This window comes from Desarmillaria tabescens (genome assembly GCF_030435595.1).
Source record: "Desarmillaria tabescens strain CCBAS 213 chromosome Unknown EV420scaffold_22, whole genome shotgun sequence".
NCBI classification, from domain to species: domain Eukaryota; kingdom Fungi; phylum Basidiomycota; class Agaricomycetes; order Agaricales; family Physalacriaceae; genus Desarmillaria; species Desarmillaria tabescens.
In genome coordinates, this window is record NW_026848321.1 from 161,926 (window position 1) to 184,230 (window position 22,305).

The window sequence follows — 22,305 nt, forward strand, 5'->3', positions numbered from 1 at the left end:
ATTCGCACGTTGGACACCTTATTATTGAGAAACAAGGAAGTCAATTGGGGGGTAGTTTTCGATGCAGAAGCGTACCATTAGCCAGATCCATCGGTTGGATAGCTCCTGACCTTGGCAAAGGCTGGCGTCAAATATTGGGCGTCGCCCAAGCAGTAGTACACGTGTGATATCGTGTTTTTCTGAGGGATTCATCTGATGCATATCGAAGCTAAACATGGAAGGTCCTAAGCTGACTCGGGTCAGGCAGGGAAAGGCACGACACTCGGAGGTACTGCGAAGGGGAAAACGTTTGTGTTCACGAGGCTGTGGATACCGCCTCAAGGCTACGGAAGAGGCGAGCCAAGTATGCGCCGCTCTGTGTTCACCAATGAGAATTCAGTGAAACAAAAACGGGGACCTGAGGAGCGCTGCTATGGCCCCGGCGAGTGGTAAGGAGTACTGCGGGAGCAGATCCAAGGCCTCTAGGACATTTCTCAGCCCAGTAGCGGAGTCCCGATTCCAGATGGGCAAAACTAGACAGACAAGCGGCTCCACTACGGACGCTAGGCTCCATCTCTCGCACGTCCAGATGGAATAATCAAGACCATCAGCCGTATCGATGCGGTGGCGTTAGCGGATGCAGATATCCTTGAGTAGACGCAGGCTTCGCCTGAAGTGCTGTAGGACCAAAATCTTCCTCTGAGACCAGGGGTTTTCGAGCAGATGAAAAAGACAAGGCGACATCAACCAGAAGCAAGGGAAAGGACTGTCGAGAAGGCAGGTAACGTTACTTTCGCGGGTCCGAAAGCCTCTGAAGAGTACCGCCTCAGTGGCGAGACATCATATGGCTGCAAGGGACAGCGGCTTGAGTTCCGCCTTCTTCCGGCACCGAAAGCGTGTAAGAATGACCCGTTTTCTAGTATAAAAGGGCGCCAGAATTTCTGCAAACGCTATCGAAAAGTCCAAGTCGATATCACCCAAACCAAACCAACATGCAATTCGTGCGTATCCCTCCGTCTCCAGTTGGTCTTGTCGTACTCACCATTATCGCATAGACTGCTCAAACCCCCGTATCCCAGACCTGCGGTACCGCTGCCTGCAGCTGCTCCTCGTGAGTAACCTTTAAGACTGGGCTCGACATCGACTGACGTGTTTTCGCTTGTCTTGTTACTCTTGTATGCAGGTGCTCTTGCCAGGGGACCGAGTGCAAGTGCAACAGTTGCAAGCATTGAATGATATGAAGCTTAGGAGTTCAGTGTGGAGCTACTCGTCCCGTCATTCAGTTTATATGTCTCTTGCATAATGCAAAGGCGAAGTTGGCAAATGTATTGTTCTTCTACTGAGTTAATTGTTAGCCCGTGTGATGACAAAGAAGGTGCGATACGATAACAACCAACGCGGCATTCGAGGTCTCCGTGATTCACAACAAATTCACAATGCAGAATGGACACAGCTGGGTGGCGACTATTTTGGGGTGGTCAAAATAGAATCAAAATCCGAGATCCCGATTTTGGGCGAGGCAAAATCGTTCGATATTTCCTTATTAGGGAATTCCCCGAATTTTGACTGAGGCAAAATTAGTGTTGCCGCGGCTCAGCTTATCTCGGCTTAACGCCGAAGTCGGTTTTGAGCCGTTTGCTCTCGCTGCACCAACGTGCAAAATGACAGGCGTTTTGATATTTTTATTCACTCAGAAGACTTATTGGTATTATCAAAAGCTGTGTTTTTGTTCCCCCTACCCTTCTATCCTCGGCGGCTCAAAACCGACTTCGGCGTTAAGCCGAGATAAGCTGAGCCGCGGCAACACTAGGCAAAATCCGACATTTTGCACTTTGATTCTATTTTGACTCGCCCAAAATAGTCGCCGCCCAGCTGTGGGACTTAGCTGAGTCCTGGCTGAGTCGAAATTGCTGATAATTGTATATAGAAGCAAATCTACTATTCTTGGGCCCACTAAAGTCATGGAGTATTGTGGCTTAGTGGTACATGACTCCAGTTCAATACCGTAAGTTCGGCATCTTTGGCTCACAATAGCTCCGATGGTTCAGTGTTCAATCCTTCATGTGAACAGTAAATGGATGGACTACTTGTCCGAATTTTCCAATTATCGTTGATATTAATATTTAAGAATTACTTTTCCGAAGGCAACGTTGGCGGCAGCTATGGGTGAGCACAGTATTTCCTACTCTACTGATGTACTCAATCATTTCCCATCGCTAGATGCGATGTTTCGAAGGAGCGTGCATGAGATCATTACATTTTATTACAGTACCGCCCCATAATAGGGAATGAAGGCCCGGAGAATCTACCGCCACTGTTATACAAGGCCCCATGCACGATGGAGGACGTTTGCAAGTCTGCGAATGGCGAGATCCACATTCTCTTTCTGAAAAGGGTCGCGGATTAGCAAACAGAGAATCAAAGAACCAGCAACAAGACTCACAGTCGTCATCGAAAATGCTAATCTGAAATGGACAATGTCGCGCTCAGCTGGATTTCTCGGCTTCTTTTCACCCTCCCAAGCTCTGTAAAGGCAACTGCATAAGAAATCGAATAAACAGAAATTTTTGTAGAAAAGGCATACGCGTAAAACCTTCCTGGAGAAATCAAAACCTAAGGAATTTCAGATACGGGCGGTAAAAAGCAGCAAAAAAACAAGACCACCTTCGCGTCTACAAAATCTTGCCAGAGCTTCTGCTCGAAGAACGTCTCAAGATCCTCAGACGCGCCCTTGAGATCCGCATATTCCTTGTTCTCACTCAAATGAACCTTGCACCACAAAAACATCCCAGCCCGCGGTGGAACAACACTGAGTATCTTCACCTTTGTCCCTTTGGCATACATGATCACCTCGTCGCCCTTCTGTTCCGCGTCGAATTCCTTTGCAAGAGCATCGCACATCCAATTTCGCCGAATCTCGTACTGGCTCTGCAATCCCGACAACCAACGAAGATACCCGCTGAGGCCGGGACCCCACGCGTGTAAGAGTTCAGAGATGATGGACTGCGACCAGCCCGAGGGTGTTTGAGTTGTTACTTCGGTTGCGCGAATGATCCGTTCAGCGAAGAGAGGGTTACAGGTAAACCATCCGAGACGGTTCCCCGGAGCCATCGTTTTACTGAAGGTGTCGAGACGGATAACGCGTCCCTGGACGTCGATGCTCAGAAAGGTTTTGACGAACGAATCCAGGAATACCGCTTCGTCGTAGGGAAGGGGAGGTGCCGCATGACCATTGGCGGTACTTGGAAGCTTGTAGGTATCGAATTGGAGGGTGTAGTAAGGATCGTCTTCCACGATGATGACGTCTATTCAAATACCGGTAAGGAATGGAAGACGTTCGCGGAGGAAGAACACACCGTATTTTACACAGATATCGTAGATTTCCTGTTTACGAGCGATGGGCATAGTGCACCCGGTAGGGTTCTGCCCCGTGGGAATCACGCTATTAATTATCAGAATTGGATCAAGGTCAGCGGATAATGACTCACTATAGAACGTGTGGTCGTTTCACACCGGGATGGGTGTTATCCCATTCCCGGAGAGTATTTTCCAGCACATCAGCACGTATTCCATTGGCATCCATCTCGACTGTCATCATTGTTCAGTGGTGACGGTGGAGGACAATCTATGCGCACGTGGAACACCCTTGCATCCCATCGGTACCCACATTGCCTGAGTAGAAGGAAACGTATACTTTTCGAGGAAGATGTGGTTGCCAGGCTCACTACGTCCACAGTACTTAGTCGTGATCACAAACCAGACATAGGTGCACTTACCAGAGAAGGTTGACGACTTTGCTCCAACCATCCGTGCTCCCATCGTTCATTAAGACATCGTAGTTTTTATACGCCGGTTGGTAGACAACGCTTACAAAGTCCTGGACATATTGGAGCAGCCATGGGAAACCAGCAGTGGGTGCTAACGTCGACCATTATTTAAGAAGACTTCATAATGACACATTTCATCGCACCGTATTGCAAGCCAGTGGCCAAATCCACGACCTGCCCATTGGCCCTGCCATTCTTGTGAACATTGAAACGTAAAAGCTCCGAGTCTGACTCGGATGTATAGATTCCGGGAGAATACACCTCGGCTTCGATATTGACGAAAGGAAAGAGAGACGGATGTGGGAGGCCTCCAGCTAAACTGACCATGCCATCGACGGACATGTACTTCATAAGACCTGACGTGGAATCAGGATAAGCAATAGGGCAACGTATAGAATACTCACTTTTCAGGGGATTTGGCGTCCTAGCTGCCGCAGTAGGGCTCAAATGATGGCTCAAATCAATGGCGTCCATGGTTTCACTACAGGACAGAGCAGCATGACACCTCCATTATATGACAGACGGCAATAGTAAGATAAGGGAGATATCGTGCTAGACTTGTGCAATTCGGAATTCGTGTTATCCAACTATTCCGCCGGCAATTCGTATTTGCTGTGCACGGGACCCGGTACCGTGAACGATCATTGATATGGCCAGATAGTTGCTCCAATATGACGATAATGGCGCATTAAGTTCGGAACGAGCGTTGACAAAATCGTTTCGGCCGATTGGACGAGGACGCAGGCCGACGAAGAAATCTGACAGAAACGGATGTCCTTAATAAAGGCCTTGTGTTTAATAAGCACACGAAAGCGTCATTGGAGAAAAGGGAGAACTACGTTAGCTGGTCGCTGTAACCAGCGGAAGATGGCGGAAGGGTACAAGGAGCATCGGCATTTCCCGATTGCCCGCCAAATCGGATATGTACGCGGCGCCATCACGTGTCTTTGAATTTCAATGTCTGGTAGCAAGTAACCCACACAGGCGTCTAGCTCAGTAGAACCGGATGTGAAAGACTAATAAATTTATGTGTATATTCTTCTGTTCTTTCCTGGTGTGATCCTCATAAGAATCCCGGCTGACTTTATTGTGCTGAATGAAATTAAACTGAAGACGTTAGCTGTAGTTTTGCATTAAAAAAAGAGGTTCATTTCTCTTGATTCACTTGGAATCAGGATGCCAAATGTGAGCAGAAAAACCAACATAGTGAGTGGGTTACCCGTCATTGTCTTCCTGACAACCCAATAAAAAAGGCCTTTCCATGCCGATGTCTTGGTAATAATAATGCAAAATATGAGCACATAACAAGCTAGTTTCACGCCACCGTCTTCCTGAAGGCTCTTCCATAAGCCCTTGCCAGTGTACGGTAATGTTCCACTGATATTAACGTTTAAGGGAGTGATATTCTGTCGTGTACAAAACCAAGTCCGAAAGACTGCTATGTGATAACTGCTAACAATAGTAGACTAAAGTTTTTATCAGAATATGAGGGCACTATTTAGTTCGGGCCTCCGGTAATGGTGAATGTTTCGCCCCAGTTACCCGAGTCGCCAAAAACTACACAAACAAATCATCAATCAGCATTATTTATCAGTAAGGAAGGTAACTTACGAATAAGGGCGTAATCGTCGCCTTCGGTCGCCCAAGGAACTTCCACATCGATTTTTCCCAGAAGAATATCAAACTGGTCGGCCAAAACGACTGCAGAATATTCAATACGCGGTTATATAATACGTGGAAAGGAGTTGACTTACCAGGGAGCTGCCTACCACCTTTGGTAAGCCTGATACTGCTCCTGTTACGGTCGGTAATAGGGTCAGGCGGGTTGGAGGTATCCCAAGTGACCGTTTGGATAGTCTTCACGGGCCAAACCGTTCCCGTGCTGGGGGAAGTGATGGGCGGGGCGAAGATATCTCGGCGGGTAGGAGCCACGGATGCTGAAGCAGTGGCGGCGAAAAGGGCAGTGAGGAATGCAGCGGAGAATGTAAGCTTCATATTTAGACTGAGGAAAAGTGTAGAATCCGAGCTGGTTTTATATGATACAGCAGGCGGGCTAACGTCACCTACATTCCCATGGACGGAGACATGAGAGCGATGTTCCAGACTGCATCTGGCATGTGGAGGAGCAAAAGGAAGACGGCAGAATGTCGGTCGAGGGAATAAGACGCCACTGACCCTTCCACAAGCGATCATCGCAAGCTCGTACTAGGTATTGCCAAGCCGCCCGTTGTATGACGCCAACACATTCAGACTTTTGTTTCCCAGTGCATGTCAGAAAGACTCCCGTGTGAGGTAGGTGAGGACATTACCGATTCTTCAAGAATCAAGCTCGCAAACAATAAACGTTGAGCAGAAAGAATCCGAACTTTTCATTGCGCTGCCCAAGCACAGCCACTGTGCACTGCAAGAGGGTAAGATCGCCAAGAGTCGTCACTGAGGATTTATATTCCGGATGTCAAAAGCAAGAATGCTCCGTCAACAAATCGGAAACACGTAACTTGTCGGCCCGGTATCCGACGTTTGCCACGTTTCAACGACAAAGAGTGGTACTTAGTACTTACCTAGCGTGCAACTTAGCAAGAGGGAAACTTTGTAAGGCTGCTGCTTCGATATGCTCTTCCATGGCCCAAAATTCTGACATTATATTCGAACTGTCAATAGAAAGGTCCATATTAATTGCTATCCTCTGGGACGACTCGTACTATTTGCACAATCTACACAGGTAGTCGCCGAAGTCCCGAAGCCAAAAGAATGGTATTACATATCATCCACTTCTCTATGCTTCATGAAACGATGCCAAGATCCTACACGGAAAAGCATCGCCGTGTCTATCACTCCATATACTGGGTATTATGCCTCAGAAATTATTCGACAACGCGCCACCCAGGAATACCGCTCGTCTCGTTTATTGCCTATTGTTGGTTTGGTATGAGCTGACCATGAGGTAGAACAATCATTCACCTCACGACGCCAGAGGCGGTTCTTCAGATCTCCCGTGATCTGCATAAATATTGGTAAGACAGCTCACGAACAGAGGGTTTTCAGTACTTTTCACCTTTAGGTTAACTTCAGAGCCACGGCGCAATATCCCAGCTCTAAGCCATACTACTGGACTCGCTCTGAGGCGTGCTGTTGCACTAGTGCTGCTATTGTTTTGCTGCGTTTTGAAGGCTCTGGCTTTAGATAGAAGCAACTATCCTTTCTGACTTTCTCACCTCTATATCTCGTGCACCCGTTCTAGTGCGTCTTCCAAGCCCCTGCGTCTTTCTGTCAGGCTACCTGTCCAACAAGACTGCTGCCTGATACTGACGAAACTTGGGAAAGCACCAACAAGCATCAACGATGCGATTATTGACATTAATAGGAATAGGTGCCAGCGCATAGCGGTCCAAGGTAATTTGTTGCAAGGTGTGTACTTTCCCGTTGCCTGGCTGGGGCAGTAGATTAACGAATTTCATCTATACACGAAGGCTTTAATACTCTCCGTGTCGGACTGGCAGTATGCTTTCTCTCGCAGGTTATCAAGGCACTACCTTTGAACACCGGCCCGCGAGGATATGTGTTCCGAGCCGCGAGATATATGCGGCTATGACAGCGGTCGGACCTTACCTCGGTCTTCGTCGATCAGTCATGTTCGTTCTGGATACGCTTTTTCGAGGTAGAGTAAACGACTTCGAAGAAGGCAGAATAACAGCTGACTTTCGTATATGCAGGTGATCCGTATTTCAATTTGAGGTCATTCAAGTTTCTACAGACTTCGAAGTCCGAAATTCGACGCGTAAGGAATATCCTTTGATGCCGTCTTATATTCGCGTGGTCTTTGGGAATTCATTATGTAGCAACTGGTCTCGAATCCGATTTCGGGGTCGCTGCAAATGACAAAGAGGAATGTGATTCTATACACAATCCAGAGAGGCCCGGAGTCTTTCCGATTTCACCTGCTATCTTCTATGGTCCTAACGCCTCCCTCCTATGCTCCTAGTGAGTAGGAAAACGTGTTTAGTCCAACCAGACTGTCGACTTCCATGAAAGGCAAAGCCGACTCCGGAGCGGCGGGAATCCCTGAATCGTTCGCATCACGCGCACCATTCCTGACTTTGTCCGAAAACACCTTCATTTGTGCACAGATTTTAAATATGACGACAAGTTACCTTCAGTGTATATGACGAGAAGGCTCCGGCAGGATTTCGTGAAGTTCCTCCTCGGGACGCGGTTCCTCCGCTGCACGTGCCGCTTTCGGACTTCCGCAATCAATCCGCAATGGCGCTTCGAGTATTCATGACTCAGACCACTATGGCCCACCCACCACCTCCTGGATGTCATGTCGCCGCCGTACTTTTCATGACTGAGAATGAAGATCTCGATCGTGATGCCATAAAATCTCATACATTGAGGTTAGCCCAGGTACCCAAATAACTCAGCGTGTGGTGAACATGCTGTTGAGTTACCCTCTTCTAGGGAGGCGTCGCTGGTATACTCGTACAGGGTGACAACGGAGAGGCTCAGCTGCTCTCGGAGGCTGAGCGTCGCGAGGTCATCAAGATTACCCGCGAGACGTTGGACCAGAATGGGTTCAGTAATCTTCCTGTGATCGCTGGTGCCAGCGCAGCGTCTACCAAAGTGACGATCCAGTTATGCAAGGAAGCAGCTGATTCTGGCGCGTCGTACGCGCTAGTCCTGGCCCCTGTTCCCTGGCCTTTGAAGATCACACCTGAATCTGCTATCGCTTCGTATCGAGAGGTGAGCGTTACGGATCTAATCACTACTGTACGAGTGCCCGCTAAATCCGTGTTATCTACAGATTGCGGATAATTCTCCTATTCCCATCATTATCTACAATTTCCCAGCGGTTACAAATGGCTTGAACCTCGACTCTGACGCGATCGAAGTACTGGCGGAGCACCCCAATATCGTAGGCGTCAAAGTTGCTTGCGGTGATATGGGTAAGCTTCACAGGCTCGCGTCGGTCTTCTCTCCCGCAGAGTTCGGGATATACACATCGACGACAGACTGCATGCTCCATGGACTGATATCGGGGTGCGCTGGAACGATGGCAGCGTCGCCGAATATCACCCCGAAGCTACATGTCAAGTTGTATAAATTGTTCAGGGAGGGTAAGATTGATGAGGCGCTGAAGCTGCAGACGGATATCGCACATGCAGATTGGGCAAAAACGAAGCTCGGGTCACTTTCTGCGATTAAGACGGTTGTGGCAAAGAATTTTGGGTATGGGAGGAATGTTGTACGATCACCGTTGAAGGCGGTCGGTGAGGATACTTTTTTGGGGAGCAAGCATTATGCGGCTTTGGAGAAAGTGATTGCTCTGGAGAAGCAGCATTGAATATCGCGTAAAGTATCAAGAATTGAATGATCAGTATTGTCTTTGGTACATCGACAATAATATCTTTTTAATGTCGCCTGACTCTTAGCGTTCAATGCCACCAAAGTCCTGACGACATGAATAGCCGTAGAAGGTGGCATCTGTGTGGGTTTGTGTCCAAGGGCAAGAAATGAAATTACCATACAAAGGTCTTGAATGGCAGATATTTTCGGGACACCGTTTCAAGTAACAATCAAGAGAGGCTTCATTGTTAAGCAATGACTTTATTGCCTCCCTATAAAAGGTGGGATATGCGACTACTCGACATCATCTCCCTCCTCCTGTTCCAGCAAAAGATAGCAGCAAAATGAACCCTTACGGCCAAGTCTACTATCATCCCGCCTACCCTCTCCCTTACGGCTATGACTACTACGGAAACCCCATCGTGTACGCTGTCGGCCCGCCTCAGATGCCACCACAGATGCCACCGCCACCGGCCCCTTCACCGAGTCCCTCGACGTCCAGTTCGCGGTCCTCTGTCACCATCGTCGCGCTTCCAGGAGCGCCGAAAGAGGCTCCACAGCAGTACTTCGCGAAAGTCTGTCGCTTGGTACATCTTGGTGAGAATGTTCCCCAGTTACTGCGCAGAGACAAATGTGCTTACCTCGATGGGTAGTTGAGCAGTGGCAAGATGCGAACAAAACCTGTGCTCCGGACTGGCAGTTCCCCGAACATCTCATTGATCCTATTGGGAAGGAGTGGATGCCTGTGGAGGAGGCATTTGAGAGATTTGGCGAACAATTCTCAGAGGAGGAAAAGGCGACATGGTCTATTGCGGGAGCACAACGTCGTTATTTCCTGGATGGTAAGTGTTTTTGCAATTTTTGCCTCTGGATTTGGTCTCATCTATTTCGTTACAGTTGTTGATGACGTCCTGAAGAGACTGAAAAGCGAGAGAGACCTTGCTATCCAGATGATGCGAGGAAATTTGCTTGACTGAAGGATTAGATGGACTTCGTGTTGCTTTACTTTTGACGTTTTTTCTCTAGAATGTCGCACTCACTAGGTTAGTATGCTGTATGACTATGCGTTCATTCTATTCACCCTTATCATCTCCGTGTACGCCAATCTTGGCCCCTGTAAGAGACACGATACAACTGTGTGAGGGAAATCAAAGCGAAATCAGATATCAGCTTAGCATGGTCTGCGTACTCAGACGACATTGTAGTCATTACGCGCCTTACCCATGCCCTCTGCTGTTCGATCTCGAAAATAAGCACCGGATCGCAGCACTTGGCATTAGGCAACAAGAAGGTTCGATCGCGATTGAGCCTGCCCTAAATATCACGTGGATGACGCGTCCAGTTATTTCAAATCAAATCAAATTCTCCCACTTCCTCCCATCATCTGCATCGACCGCCGATATACAGAATACTACATGGATTCCACTTCGCACAAGAAGCGACGCAAGATCTCTCCACGGCCGAAGGAAAATGTACCTCCTGAAGGACACGATGATGTAAAGGAGGTTAAAGAGCGGCGCGGGTCGAAGCGACGGTTGAAAGGCTCATTGGCGGCACTGCTGGACATGCCGCTGGACATTCTTTTTCTGGTGCGCTTTTTCTTTCGCTTCCTGTCTTCACTCATCTAACGCGTAGGAATAGATATTCGCGCTACTGGATCCCTTGGACCTTCTGCATTTGGCGCGTCTCTCCAAGGCATTCCGACGCGTCCTGATGAGCAAAACGTCTATAACTGTCTGGCGCAGCGCTATAAAAAATGTTGATGGCTTCCCCGCCGCCCCTATTGGCATGTCCGAACCGGCGTGGGTCGGTATCCTCTTTGTCAGCACTTGCCAAGTATGTTCCTTTTGTTTTCCTTCCTTGCAGCCATTTGACACCAGCTACAGTTCTGTTGGACATCTACTGTTCGGTCTCCAAACATTCTTCTGATGACTCGTATCTGCTCCGCATGTTTGAAGACCCAGTAAGCACTGATTGCTGTTGGACCACACGCCACTAACAACTCTCCAGTACTGTCGGGGAAACAGAGCTCGAGTCTAGCATGCAGCGTGGACCCGGAGACATGAACATTCATTCTATCCTGCAGTTAATTCCCACCACCTGGATGAGTACGTCTATCTGTTTTGGTCGAAGAGGACCTGCCTTAAGAACCCACATTCAGAGCTTGGCAACGATGGTCTTCAAAAGACATGCCTACGCAGCGATTTCGACTATGTCATACAGAAGCTGACATCATTTCAGCGCAAGGAAGAGCGAGATATCTATATACAGGAACGCAAGGCATTGGTGGCGATCCTTAGCGACGTGAGTCTTTCCAGAGTCGATGCTATTTGATAAGCTGTGGTTGACAGTTTTGCAGCATGCCAGGCTAAGTTCTGATTGGTACGACATTCAGACTTTGAAGCGGTCCAGGGAGCTGGAAAACCTGAAGGAAGAACGTTCTCAAGCGTCGGTGTTTATCTGTTTTCATCACGAGTGTCCTCATGGCCCTTTAGCATCATTCAAAGATTAACTGAACTTGGATATGGAAAGGAGATACGAAACATCCAGTCGCCTGATACTCCTTTAGAGAAGCACTTTCTAGTGAGACAACCACGTCCTTTGACGGAGAAAGGTGCGGTTCACGTTAACGCCCGAACCAAACTAACGATTATCCTGCAGTTTGGAATAACATAAAACCCCAGCTGATACAGTATCTCGACAGAATGAAAGCTCACCGGATGGCTCGCAAACGGCAAAAAGTAGTCCAATCTCGGAAGGAAACCGCCATCGCCATCTTGAGGAAGTATAAAAACTCACTTCCTCTTCTCACCGTCGCTCCTTCGGTTGTTGATTTCCTCGAGCTGGACTGCGTCCGTCAAGTCACCAACCAGCCGTCGAAGATTAGTGTCGATGAAGCGTCCTTCGATCCCATCGTAAAGCAGCTCCCGGAAATTTTCGCGACGTTCCAAGGGTCGGTTGAGCAACGGGTTATCGAGCACAGCTTTGGCGCAGATTCTTCCTTATCTGACGAGGAGAAAGTGACACAGTCCAGGCTCGCCTGCAACGCCTTCTATTGTCAACGCTGCACCATTTGGGCCCGACAGCTCAACAAGCGAAAGAAGAAGAACTACCCCGAATGGGTAACACCTCTATTCTACCCTGACAATATGTTGCATCGCTGTCTCCATCTCGAGTTCCATAGCAGTTACAAGCCCAAGGACCCTGTGCTAGTGACAGATGGTTATCGCGTTCGGCGGGCGTGGAGTACGGACGAGCTGGTTGTCGATGAGGATTTCCGCAAGGTGATCAGAGACGTGATCTTGTTGGTGGGGAAAGATCCCGGGGAGACGACAGCCCAGGATATGGATTTGGCACTAGAAGATATACAGTTCAAATGTGACAAGTGCCCGCCTATGCTCAGCGAGGATGTGTTGCCTCCTACGCATAGGCTCTTGCATTTCGAGCTGTACGGGTGGAGGACACTTGTTCGTGGTTCTCTATTTGAATACTTTTTCACTCTACTGATACATGAGACCCATAGGTGCAGCATCTCTTCACGCAGCATTATCGCGAGACGGAATCGCTGGAGTCGTATATCCAGCTTATCGAATCATGGTCAGAGGACTGGGAAATGGTGGATGAATCTGCGGACGACGGTACTAGCGATTCCGTTAGCCCGCACTGCGTGGACCTTCCTTGTGAGAGCGACTATCGGACGCTTCACGAGATGGTTGAGCATTTGATGTTCCAGTAAGCCTTTACTATCTGTTTCTCCCTGCGTTTCTTACTAGGATTTCTCCGTTTAGCCATGATGTGCAACACGTCGAGGCCTTTGTTGATATCTTCAAGCCAATGTTGGAGAGACCGTTTGCGGAGCGGGCTGCACGAACGACTGAGCTCATGGGTATTTTCCCCGAGGGGCACCCCTTGAAATCGGCTGATCGCATTGACGATTTGTGACCATGGGACGTGCCTTGTCGTCCAACGACGGTGCCTTCTAATAGAGTCTAAGTATACATTCTGTAGGATACATTGGAATACCACAGTTGTGTCATATAGTAGCGGACCACCGTAATCGAACTGATGATAACCATGTGGCATATACGAAGCCTCCCAGACATCAGAATATATAACACCACACTACATTTGGCTTCGTTAGAGCCTTGGCAGCGAGGATCATGTATACACTTGTTCTTTTGTTCACTAACTTGCAAATGAGACATTCCGTATCTAGTAAACACTCGAGTACCACTATTTTTTTATAGCTCGCGCTTGCGTGAGCACCAAAAGCTGCAATAAGGGAGAAAGAAAAGGGTATACTGCCTTCGCCACGCTGACTAGAACTGTTTCTTCAAACCCATCACAAGAATATGGATTAGTCCATTTTCAGGACGCCGTTTCGTACAAGAATCAACGTCGATTCAAAACATCTTTGCCACTCCTACAGAAAGAAAACGCGACGTCAGTCACTAGCAGAACAACCAAGGACATTAATCTTACTCTAAAATGTTCAGAACAAAGTCTCTCCCTTGCAGCTCTCGCAAAGCAGTCAGATGAGGAAGTTGCGCTTGCAGGCGCTTCGGCAAGATCTTCTTACTCTCCATCGTGAGATACCGCAGAGGTGTATGCTCGTGCCTATATGAGGCCAAAGCAACAACCATCCTCAAATTAAGGGTACCGAACGCCTGGTTAAGCTCAAGGTCCTCCAGTATGGGAAGGATCAGCGGTGGGGCGCTCAGGGCCGATAAGAGCGGTGTCACATCTCCGTCGAAGAACGCGGTGTTGAGCTCGCGTAGGGTCGGCAGACTCGAAAATGTGTCGACGAGGGATAAGGAGAATGCTGCAAATGGGAAACGCAGTGATTCGAGAGGGCAGCCTGACCGGCTGACAAATGCTGAGAATTTGTCTGCGTCATTCTTGTCCACGATATTGTTGATATAGAGATTGGTGAGAGCCGGGAGAGTCAAAGATGAAAAGGTTGATATATCCGGGGCCCTGAATGTGGTCAAGGAAGCATGAACAAGGGGATAAGAATTCTCCACGGAGAGCACGTGTGTTCCTCGGTAATCCTCGACTTCAAGAGTTTGGAGCTGTGGGGCTTCACGAAGGAGGACAAACTGTTGTTCAACAGTAATAGTGGAGGAGATGAATGTAGTGATTTGAGACCAAGGAATGTCGTTCGTTAGTGATGGAAACATATGGATGTCGTGTAACATGGGTGCCCTATCGAAGAATCCGGCGGGGAAGACTCCCAGATGAGAGAAAGGAGCATCCATTATGAAGCTAAACGACTCGAGTATAGGATAGTCAGCTGGAACAATTAGTGAAAAGAATTGTTGAGCTGCTTCGTTGGAATAGCTTTCGAGAGTGATGCTGATACTCTTCCAGCGATAACACTCATTGGAGAGAATTGAATACAACTCCATCATCTGATCAGCACCCATGAAAGAAAGATAGAGATGAAGAGTGAGGGGTGCCGTTCCGGAACGAGCCAATGCTAATTTCAACATAGGAACGGTGCGTTTGCGATATTCGTCAATGTAAATGGAGGACCAGAGGGAAGGAAGGGAAAGCGCAAGTTTTCTCCAGGAGCTGGAGACATGTCCGAGTATCCAAGGGACTTCTCTGATATTGGTGAGCCAACTTGAGCTACTCGTTGGGACTGTCCGCTCAAAGACCTCGGCGAGCAGCTCTGGCGGAAGGCGACGAATCGGAGTCCCATCCGGCATGGTACACTCTAGAAATAGCATTCTAAGAATTTTCAGTATCAATAATACTGCAATTACTTACTTGAGAAAAATCTTGCTTTACTACCAGGGCAGAGGGCGTCGTGGAAGCAGGAAGAGAAGAAACATAGGAGTAATCGGTTCCTTTTCAAATTTAGGTCTACCTACCCTAAAGCTCACGTGGGCAAGACGCGCCCTAATTAAGCTTGCTTTTGTTCTGTGTTCACCCATCACAGAACGAGTACACGTCAGGTTTGTAGCATTTTGACTAGTTCTTCTGCTTTTAATTCACTGAAAAATAATTTCCAGATCTTACCTCTTGGACTTATGCCGGAAAGGAAAGTCAGGACTCAAGTTGTCGTGGCTCGCCGTAGCCTGTCGTCAACCTACCACTGCTAAACGATTTCTGCTTGACGTTACAGGTATATTATGCTCCTTTGATTATCTCAGGGAAAGTAAATCATGAATTTGCTAGTATTCTGCAGTCCAAGCCCTCCTCATCCGTACGGCACAACAGTTACAGAGTCGCGGTGCCATTACACTGTCGTGCTATTTCGGCTTCAGCGCGTAATCTTTCCTCTTCAATAGCAAGAATGGCTTCCTGCAGCAATCATCATCAGTAACTTGAAGGTGGAAAACATTAACAAAACTTACCTCTATATCTTTTTGCAAAACGAGAAATCTTCGTTGACTGTTTAGCAGATCTCGAATGACTTTAACCACCCTAGAAAGATATAGACCCCACGAGTGATGGTCCGACCAGGAGAAGGTATGGTTCGCAAAACACAAAGACCGGGCTAGGATACATGACTGATGCCTGAGCCTATATCGAAGATAGTCAGAACGCAGTTTTCTGACCGAGAAGAAACCACAAGCGTACGACTTCAATTACCGGCTGTACTGGAGATTATCAGGTAGGTGGCTGCGACTGTCCAGAATAACAACCATTTCTTCGACAACGTTCACGAAATGTTGGACTAAAGAGCTAGGCCTCGCTGCGAGTATCAAAGGATATATCACAGAAGCGAAGACGACAAAGATTGGAAGGAAAGTTGCGATAGAGGGAGGCAAAGCCATAGAGGCAAGCGTTAGAACAAGTTCAGTTCTGCAGGACGCCATGAAAGAGGTGTTTCTTCGGAGTCGATGAAAATTCTGAAGTTACAAGAATACTGGATCTACTTATATCGTTTCTTTAAAGCATTGGGACGAGCTCACAAACGGTACCATGGTAGCCATCATATCATTCGCTCGTTCAGCGGTCACTGGTCAGTTGTGGCTTCGCGGTTGCCAGGATTGCTAGCGCCTTCAAATTCCAGTGCTACGAGTCGTCTATGTGGATTCACTTTACGAGAGGATCGAACTTGAACTTGAGGACATGATCAAGCTCCGTTTGAGCTTCTATTGATTGTTCCGGGTGGAGCCTTTAATTATGCCTTCTCTTAAATCCGTTTGACCACAGGCGTCAAAGCTCTCGGCTTTGCCTTCTTAGCTCTTAAACATACAGGGTAGACTACACCACGATCTCCAGGTTAGAAGATAGCCGCAAGAGACATTTGATGTATTTATCCCTTTCAGCGACAATCCTAGAAGCCTGGCAGATTCCTCGCTTTAAACTTATCTGGAAATACCACTTACTAGTGTTAGTTCCGACCAGGGTCCACAAAGGTTACCCCTTGCGTCTCGCCTAAAGCCGACCATAGTCTCGGCTATCATCATCAACCTTCTTTTAATTGCTCCCCCTACTCCAACGATTTAAGAGAAGCAAAGAGGAAATTTTAACGGGTGTTTCCAGATATTCGTTCCTGTAGCCATCGGATGATGAACGGAAAAGGTTTCATTTGCCTTCAGTCTTGGAAATACTGACCGGTATGGCCGCGAGAAAAAGATGGGCAGTAGACAGACAGAGAACGTGTACTGGTACAATCTCCAGCGCGTAGCAAAGTGCACGATATGCATTACTAGATACCTTTGCAATGGCACTACATCCTTAGAATACGTGAAAGGCTAGCATCGTCCCAGGATCACACAATTAGTCGCAATACAACAAAACTTGTCTGTTCAGTCTCCTCACTGCTCAAATTACAAGGACCACCACTTACCCCAAGAGTAGTTACGCCGATTTAGACTTCCACGAAGCACAATCGAAGTGGAAGAAGAAGACCTTACGGATGGCTATCGACTGAAAATTTATGTTGCCTCTCCTTAGAACCTGAACTTCCGGACGGCTTCCATTGTAGCACAGAGTAAATGTTCGACGAGATGCCCGGCTTCACAGCATCTGACCTAATGGCAGCGAGCACATGCCTGGGAGACTTCTATGTCAAGAAACGCATATGCTTACTTATCGTTATCGTAATTAAACCCGAAGGAAATCACGTACCAGTGAGCCCCTTATGGGCACACACCCGGGCGTGAAGGGTTCATGATGGTTGATGGCGATCTTTGGTTGATTACCCTGACACCTTTAATCAGTTCGCACTGTTATTTGGGAACGATTATCAGCTTTACAATACATAACGACGATTCCGTAGTCCGGCTCCGTGCTAAGATTTCCAGCTTTAAACGCAACTCTGGTTTTCGTGTCCCAAAGACAACGGCGAGAATCTTCGGCCCTGACTTAAGTATTCTGGCGGTTTTGTCGGCTATTGTGAGTATTCGCCAAAGATGATGTCTGGAAAGAAGCACATAAGAATTCGCGGAGGCTTTAGAAGTTATAGAAGCGCATGTCAGTCTCCAGGCCACGACGCCGGCGGGTCTAGCGAATACTATTCTCAGAATTGGTTACGTTTAATGAGCTGTGTTGGAAAACGGGGTATCGGTTCGTTCCCAGTGTCACATGCGCGGTAGCAAGCCAATAGTATTGCGCTTGGCTGAGCTCTGCAAACGCATGAGGATCTACGCTACAGTACCTACTTTTATACTAAATGTACTACTTTCCATGCTTTTCCTCAGACTTCTTCCTTAATAAGCATCTTCGGCATGATGCCGGATTGCCAAATCCCAACAAGCTGCGGCAGGCGAGGTTTAAGAGACGTCGTCCAACACATTCTCCTAGTAGGGCACACAGATGGTTTTGGAATATCTATGCACACCTCATCTCTGTGCCAGGCGTTAGCTACCGAGATATTGAGTGAGCGTTATTTTCCATATTCAAATTCTGACATGATAAATTAGCGAACATCGCAGTTGATATAGAAAAATACCCATCTTGATTCCGTGAGTTTCTGGTCAGGAACGGGCGGTGCCGAGGTCAGGAGTAAGAACTTGGAGGTGCAAGCTCAGATCACCGGGAAGTGACAGCCGCTGTGGGAAGCATCAGCGCATTATATGTTGAACAGGCATCCGGAGCTCGTTACTAATACCCCCCTCAGATGAACTGAGCGAATCTTTTGTCTTCCTTCGGACCACATACCAAAATCTATTCCCAGGGACAGGTACGAGAATTCATCGTGAAAAAAAGAGAGAACAGCATAACCACTCAATAGCAGTGCAGAGCAATAACCTGAAACTATAGAATAGCCCAGGACAACTCCCATATCGAATTACCGCGTCCTTGGATGCCAAAATTAAGAGGAGGACCTTGTACCGTTAATAAGCTATAGTAGCCAATGCTTGAGTGGTAAGTGCCGCAGCAATTTTGACTGAAGAGGTATCAAGGAGAATTAGAAGAGTTGCACGCGCGAGAAAGTCTAAGAGTATGGTATACTTAGACGTCAAACCAAGAGATAAAATGGCGTGACGGTGAAGAGCAAGTGAAGGGTGTAAAACTGCGGATCGAATCGGACCGCAATACCCGACGATACCGTCCGAAACTGCCGAAAATTTCCTTTCTGTATCGTCACTCTTGACTATCAACGTCGCGCAGATATTGTCACAATAACGATCTCCTCCACGCTTCGGAATTAAAAACCCAAGGCATGAAACACTAGATTTGTTCTTTACAATTTTTCTGCTCACTGGCCGGCTCGTAATCTGGAAAAATTGCTATCATTTCGTTCTTATGAACATTGCCTACACTGTACTAATGTCGGAAGAATAACTAAACGTAACTATCACAGACGTGTGTATCATTCACTTTCGATGGATCACGGGTGAAGTAGCCTCGTTTAACGCCTTCCAAGTATGACCTAAAGTAAGCAAATGATGTCAGCCATGCACATTCGTGATGGAAGACATTCGCACTGACCATTGTCTGGCGAGGTCACCAGCCAGAGTCGATATCTCTACCTTGAAGCTCCAGAACTGAACGAGACGCGAAATAAGTTAGACAAAGGGGGTGGTAGCGGGGGACTGGAACCCACAATCCAACCGGCACCCTTAGTAAAGGCTAGTTTCTGAGCATCCGCAAATTTGTAGAGGAATTCGTCCGTAGCTGTGAATTGGGTTGACAAGGACCATTCTGGAAGAAAGATTGATAAGAATAAATATTAGTTGGACCTATGGCGAACCTCCGAACACAACCGGATTGTTGCCCAGCGCAGCATCATCTTCGAGAAAAGGAAGGTCTACTTTATGGTTAAATAAGTATCCATGGACATTCCAATTGCGTCACTTACTGCAAATACTCTCCATAGATGCCTGTACGTCAGTACCCTATAATTTATGCTTTCAGATATACAACGGTCGCAACGAGAACAAGGATCGCCCACCCCGTATCTAAAAGATCAATACAGACGGCGGTAATTTTTGGAACGGTCGACTTACAGATAGTATAAATGATCGTCATAAAACTGAGGTCCTATCTGTGCATCCCTCGGGTTGGAGGGGTTATTGTACTGTCAGCTAATGTCCATGAAACCAATGCACTGCTCGAGAACCGTCTGCGTTTACTGAAAAAGAGACAGACCTTGTGTACAAGGGCTCACAGCTGTAGCAAGGACTAAAGGCATGCGTCATATCGTCCAACGCGAGTTCCGAACTAAGTTCGACGAGGATCGGTACTGCATCTGAGAGGACAGACCGAACTTCAGAGTCCAAGGATGATGAAGAAGCGGTGTTCTCCAAGGCTACCGTAAAGTTAGATGTATCTGTGGTGGTTATATTCGGCTCAGACCAAGGGACATTGATGCCCAATGTGAGTTCAACTGCGCGCACTACCTGAACGAAATTCTTCTGGACTGATCATAATTACTTTTAGCAGTGAAAATACAAGATATGCGAAAACATACAACCGCCATATCCCGGAGTCTGAGTGGCATCCCTGGTGGGTTCGTTCACTGCCTCGATGGAAACGACATTGCTGAAGTCTGGATCAAGGTGGGAAAGAGTAGTTATGACCGCAGTCCAAACAAGGGCACGATGGTAGTTATACTCAGTCTCGTTAAGACCGCTGAGATTGTAGCATATATCTGGGGAAACAAGGTGACTTACGAAGAACTCGGCGTCCGATGTACACCTGAGTAATGATTAGGATCATATGGAGAAGTTCATTCAGGTGACGACCTTCCGGTGAATGTATGATTTGGACTCTGAACGCCTGGAAGTCCGTGATGATCAAGAATAGACATGATACCAGCGTCTTTGAGCTGCCTTAATCCACGTTTCTATGCGTACTTAGCGAGGGTAACCTCAGAAGGAAACCTGGTAACATACAAGATGGTGTATCCCTCCTCGCGGATAGAACTCGGTCTTGCGATCTACAAGAGCCTCGATGATCCAATAGCCCAGCTGATCTCGAAAGAGTCGGTCTGAATACGATTACACGGAAAAAAGAGCCATCTCACCGGAATGCGAACAGTATTTATGCCTACTTCTACTAGGTCACGGACATCGTCTTGGTTGAACCGCGAAGACCTATTTCGATGAAATGTTAAAGCTACATGAGGACAAGCGAAATGTGGCTCTTACCAATGTGTGTCAAATACTTCGTCCACTGTGTCAGGGTATGCACGAGCAAGTTCGCTGGTGTAGTTATATGTCAGACTTATTAACGCAGAAAGAAAAAAGGAGAAGAATTAGTACAATTCTGCGGAGATACATTGGGTGCGGTCGTCGCATAGTTCGCCACCCATACGGATCCACTCTGTGTACTGAAATCAACGTGGATACAACTGATGAATAAACCAAAAATTCCTTCTGGTAACATCCAAGACTCGAGAATTAGCCTGCGAAAGGACGTCATGGGATGGCGCTTAGATTACTAGTGATAGAACACACCAGGATCCTAGGCTGACACCGTAGACTTTGTCGGGCATGCCAGCTTGGACAGAAACAGAGAGAAAGAAAAACAGTGATACATAGAAGATGTAATTCATGGGAACGAATGCTGATTAACAGGATCAGGAGCCAGCTTTTTAAAGGTTATAGTGCACGACTACATCTGCCGAGTCGTTCTCTGATTCGGATTCGGGCTCGGACTCGGATACGCTCCAGACTTCTTGCGAGTGGCGGGAAAAGTCCAACTGTAACTTTGTGAAAGATCCAAATTCCTGCGTTGAATAACTCCGATTCGTGGCTCAGCGAAAAGGTTTCAGCGATCAATAGAAGTGTCAGACAAGAGTTTATGCACGCGTAGGCTTGACACGCACTGCGAAAAACAAGGTGCATACATACACCCATCTTCATGTGTATATTCCACGAAAGCTGCCAAAATTAAGTGCAGGGCCCGTCTGAGGAAAGGTTCTTTATGTATATCGAGATTCACCTTACGGCTGATTCTCACTGTCTTTGACCATGCTAAACTATGATGTCTAGGCCCGATTGTAGGCTATATTGAACCGAAGAAGGGACAAACGTGATTGCCGAATTAATTCAGGCATCTACTTCTCTAGAGAGGAAGGGAGACATCAGCGCGGCGATCCTGATCCAATCGGCTGTGCGTACCGGTCCTCAACAGTGCCGTGTGGAGCTCCCATAACAACGTCAAAGGAGACGTGCGTGGATTTATCTTCTCCATTCAAGTTCGTTCTAGCCGTCGTATACAATGTCCAAGTCCTTGAAGAGAGTTAGCTGGGGCTTCAATGGAAAATGAGTGTACATACCATGGCATCTGCAGCTTCCTGCAGATAACTTCGAGCTTGGAAAGAGGAGTTAGGTCCATAGGAGAAAGGCGTGAATCGGCATTCGGAACCCGCTGTGAGAAGGGCCAGCATAACATACTTATTGAAAAGGCACCCAGGTTCTGTTACTCATATTCTCCAACTAGACCAATTGCACGGTCATAAGTTACATAGTTTTATTTGTTCAGGAATATTCAAAAGGTTGTAGAGAACTGTGGAGTTATTGTGTCCTGGTTCCTGGGTCTCACAGATGCTGAGCGCTGAATATTTGAGTCAGGAGGGCAGAGTCGGCTACCTTGTCGGCCAAAGAAGTGGCTGGCAAGATGATAAAAGTAGCAGGCGCAAAAAATCATCAAGAATATACCCTTAGGTGTCAACAAAGATTCGACGGCATTTCTGTTGAAGGCTGTTGAAGATGGGCGGAGTGGAACCTCGGAAAGGTCCGATCGG

At 47.5% G+C, this 22,305-nt stretch overlaps 9 protein-coding genes across 9 annotated transcripts; 4 read left to right on the forward strand and 5 right to left on the reverse strand.

Moving 5' to 3' along the window:
- Positions 1–2,067: 2,067 nt before the first annotated feature.
- EV420DRAFT_514263 (PLP-dependent transferase) lies at positions 2,068–4,428 on the reverse strand. The gene is made up of 10 exons (XM_060482428.1): positions 4,211–4,428; positions 3,950–4,162; positions 3,756–3,897; positions 3,615–3,703; positions 3,468–3,567; positions 3,336–3,421; positions 2,644–3,284; positions 2,564–2,592; positions 2,423–2,504; positions 2,068–2,365 (listed from the first exon to the last, which is right to left on the reverse strand). Exons 1-10 carry the CDS (start codon positions 4,278–4,280, stop codon positions 2,297–2,299), a joined length of 1,521 nt encoding a protein of 506 aa, XP_060329556.1. The 5' UTR covers positions 4,281–4,428; the 3' UTR covers positions 2,068–2,296.
- A 630-nt stretch (positions 4,429–5,058) lies between these two features.
- Positions 5,059–6,258, reverse strand: EV420DRAFT_1549544 (uncharacterized protein). Its single transcript, XM_060473423.1, has 4 exons — positions 6,116–6,258; positions 5,561–6,057; positions 5,418–5,507; positions 5,059–5,363 (listed from the first exon to the last, which is right to left on the reverse strand). The coding sequence occupies exons 2-4, from the start codon at positions 5,997–5,999 to the stop codon at positions 5,305–5,307; spliced, it is 588 nt and encodes a 195-aa protein (XP_060329557.1). The 5' UTR covers positions 6,000–6,057; positions 6,116–6,258; the 3' UTR covers positions 5,059–5,304.
- A 1,841-nt stretch (positions 6,259–8,099) lies between these two features.
- On the forward strand, positions 8,100–9,147 carry EV420DRAFT_1621107 (uncharacterized protein; the record flags this gene model as incomplete). Its single annotated transcript, XM_060475658.1, has 3 exons — positions 8,100–8,210; positions 8,265–8,546; positions 8,608–9,147. 3 exons carry the CDS (start codon positions 8,100–8,102, stop codon positions 9,145–9,147), a joined length of 933 nt encoding a protein of 310 aa, XP_060329558.1.
- Positions 9,148–9,421: 274 nt separating this feature from the next.
- EV420DRAFT_1549565 (uncharacterized protein) lies at positions 9,422–10,430 on the forward strand. The gene is made up of 3 exons (XM_060473424.1): positions 9,422–9,745; positions 9,802–10,171; positions 10,231–10,430. Exons 1-2 carry the CDS (start codon positions 9,549–9,551, stop codon positions 10,124–10,126), a joined length of 522 nt encoding a protein of 173 aa, XP_060329559.1. The 5' UTR covers positions 9,422–9,548; the 3' UTR covers positions 10,127–10,171; positions 10,231–10,430.
- Positions 10,431–10,564: 134 nt separating this feature from the next.
- On the forward strand, positions 10,565–13,091 carry EV420DRAFT_1643992 (uncharacterized protein; the record flags this gene model as incomplete). The annotated part of the gene is made up of 10 exons (XM_060477580.1): positions 10,565–10,738; positions 10,791–10,985; positions 11,036–11,112; positions 11,160–11,257; positions 11,311–11,453; positions 11,509–11,597; positions 11,645–11,763; positions 11,811–12,616; positions 12,673–12,829; positions 12,883–13,091. 10 exons carry the CDS (start codon positions 10,565–10,567, stop codon positions 13,089–13,091), a joined length of 2,067 nt encoding a protein of 688 aa, XP_060329560.1.
- A 295-nt stretch (positions 13,092–13,386) lies between these two features.
- On the reverse strand, positions 13,387–14,974 carry EV420DRAFT_514468 (uncharacterized protein). The gene is made up of 3 exons (XM_060482430.1): positions 14,922–14,974; positions 13,632–14,868; positions 13,387–13,572 (listed from the first exon to the last, which is right to left on the reverse strand). Exons 2-3 carry the CDS (start codon positions 14,858–14,860, stop codon positions 13,542–13,544), a joined length of 1,260 nt encoding a protein of 419 aa, XP_060329561.1. The 5' UTR covers positions 14,861–14,868; positions 14,922–14,974; the 3' UTR covers positions 13,387–13,541.
- A 400-nt stretch (positions 14,975–15,374) lies between these two features.
- EV420DRAFT_1643994 (uncharacterized protein) lies at positions 15,375–15,934 on the reverse strand (the record flags this gene model as incomplete). The annotated part of the gene is made up of 3 exons (XM_060477581.1): positions 15,375–15,458; positions 15,512–15,680; positions 15,750–15,934. 3 exons carry the CDS (start codon positions 15,932–15,934, stop codon positions 15,375–15,377), a joined length of 438 nt encoding a protein of 145 aa, XP_060329562.1.
- Positions 15,935–17,150: 1,216 nt separating this feature from the next.
- EV420DRAFT_1549577 (uncharacterized protein) lies at positions 17,151–17,735 on the forward strand. Its single transcript, XM_060473425.1, has 2 exons — positions 17,151–17,172; positions 17,238–17,735. Exon 2 carries the CDS (start codon positions 17,280–17,282, stop codon positions 17,523–17,525), a length of 246 nt encoding a protein of 81 aa, XP_060329563.1. The 5' UTR covers positions 17,151–17,172; positions 17,238–17,279; the 3' UTR covers positions 17,526–17,735.
- A 1,161-nt stretch (positions 17,736–18,896) lies between these two features.
- EV420DRAFT_1621108 (glycoside hydrolase family 5 protein) lies at positions 18,897–21,051 on the reverse strand (the record flags this gene model as incomplete). The annotated part of the gene is made up of 18 exons (XM_060475659.1): positions 18,897–18,984; positions 19,044–19,099; positions 19,159–19,256; positions 19,306–19,362; positions 19,414–19,450; positions 19,507–19,513; positions 19,562–19,632; positions 19,723–19,724; positions 19,777–19,974; positions 20,026–20,173; positions 20,228–20,252; positions 20,300–20,400; positions 20,450–20,524; positions 20,581–20,650; positions 20,705–20,758; positions 20,819–20,879; positions 20,921–20,961; positions 21,014–21,051. 18 exons carry the CDS (start codon positions 21,049–21,051, stop codon positions 18,897–18,899), a joined length of 1,227 nt encoding a protein of 408 aa, XP_060329564.1.
- Between the last annotated feature and the right edge of the window lie 1,254 nt (positions 21,052–22,305).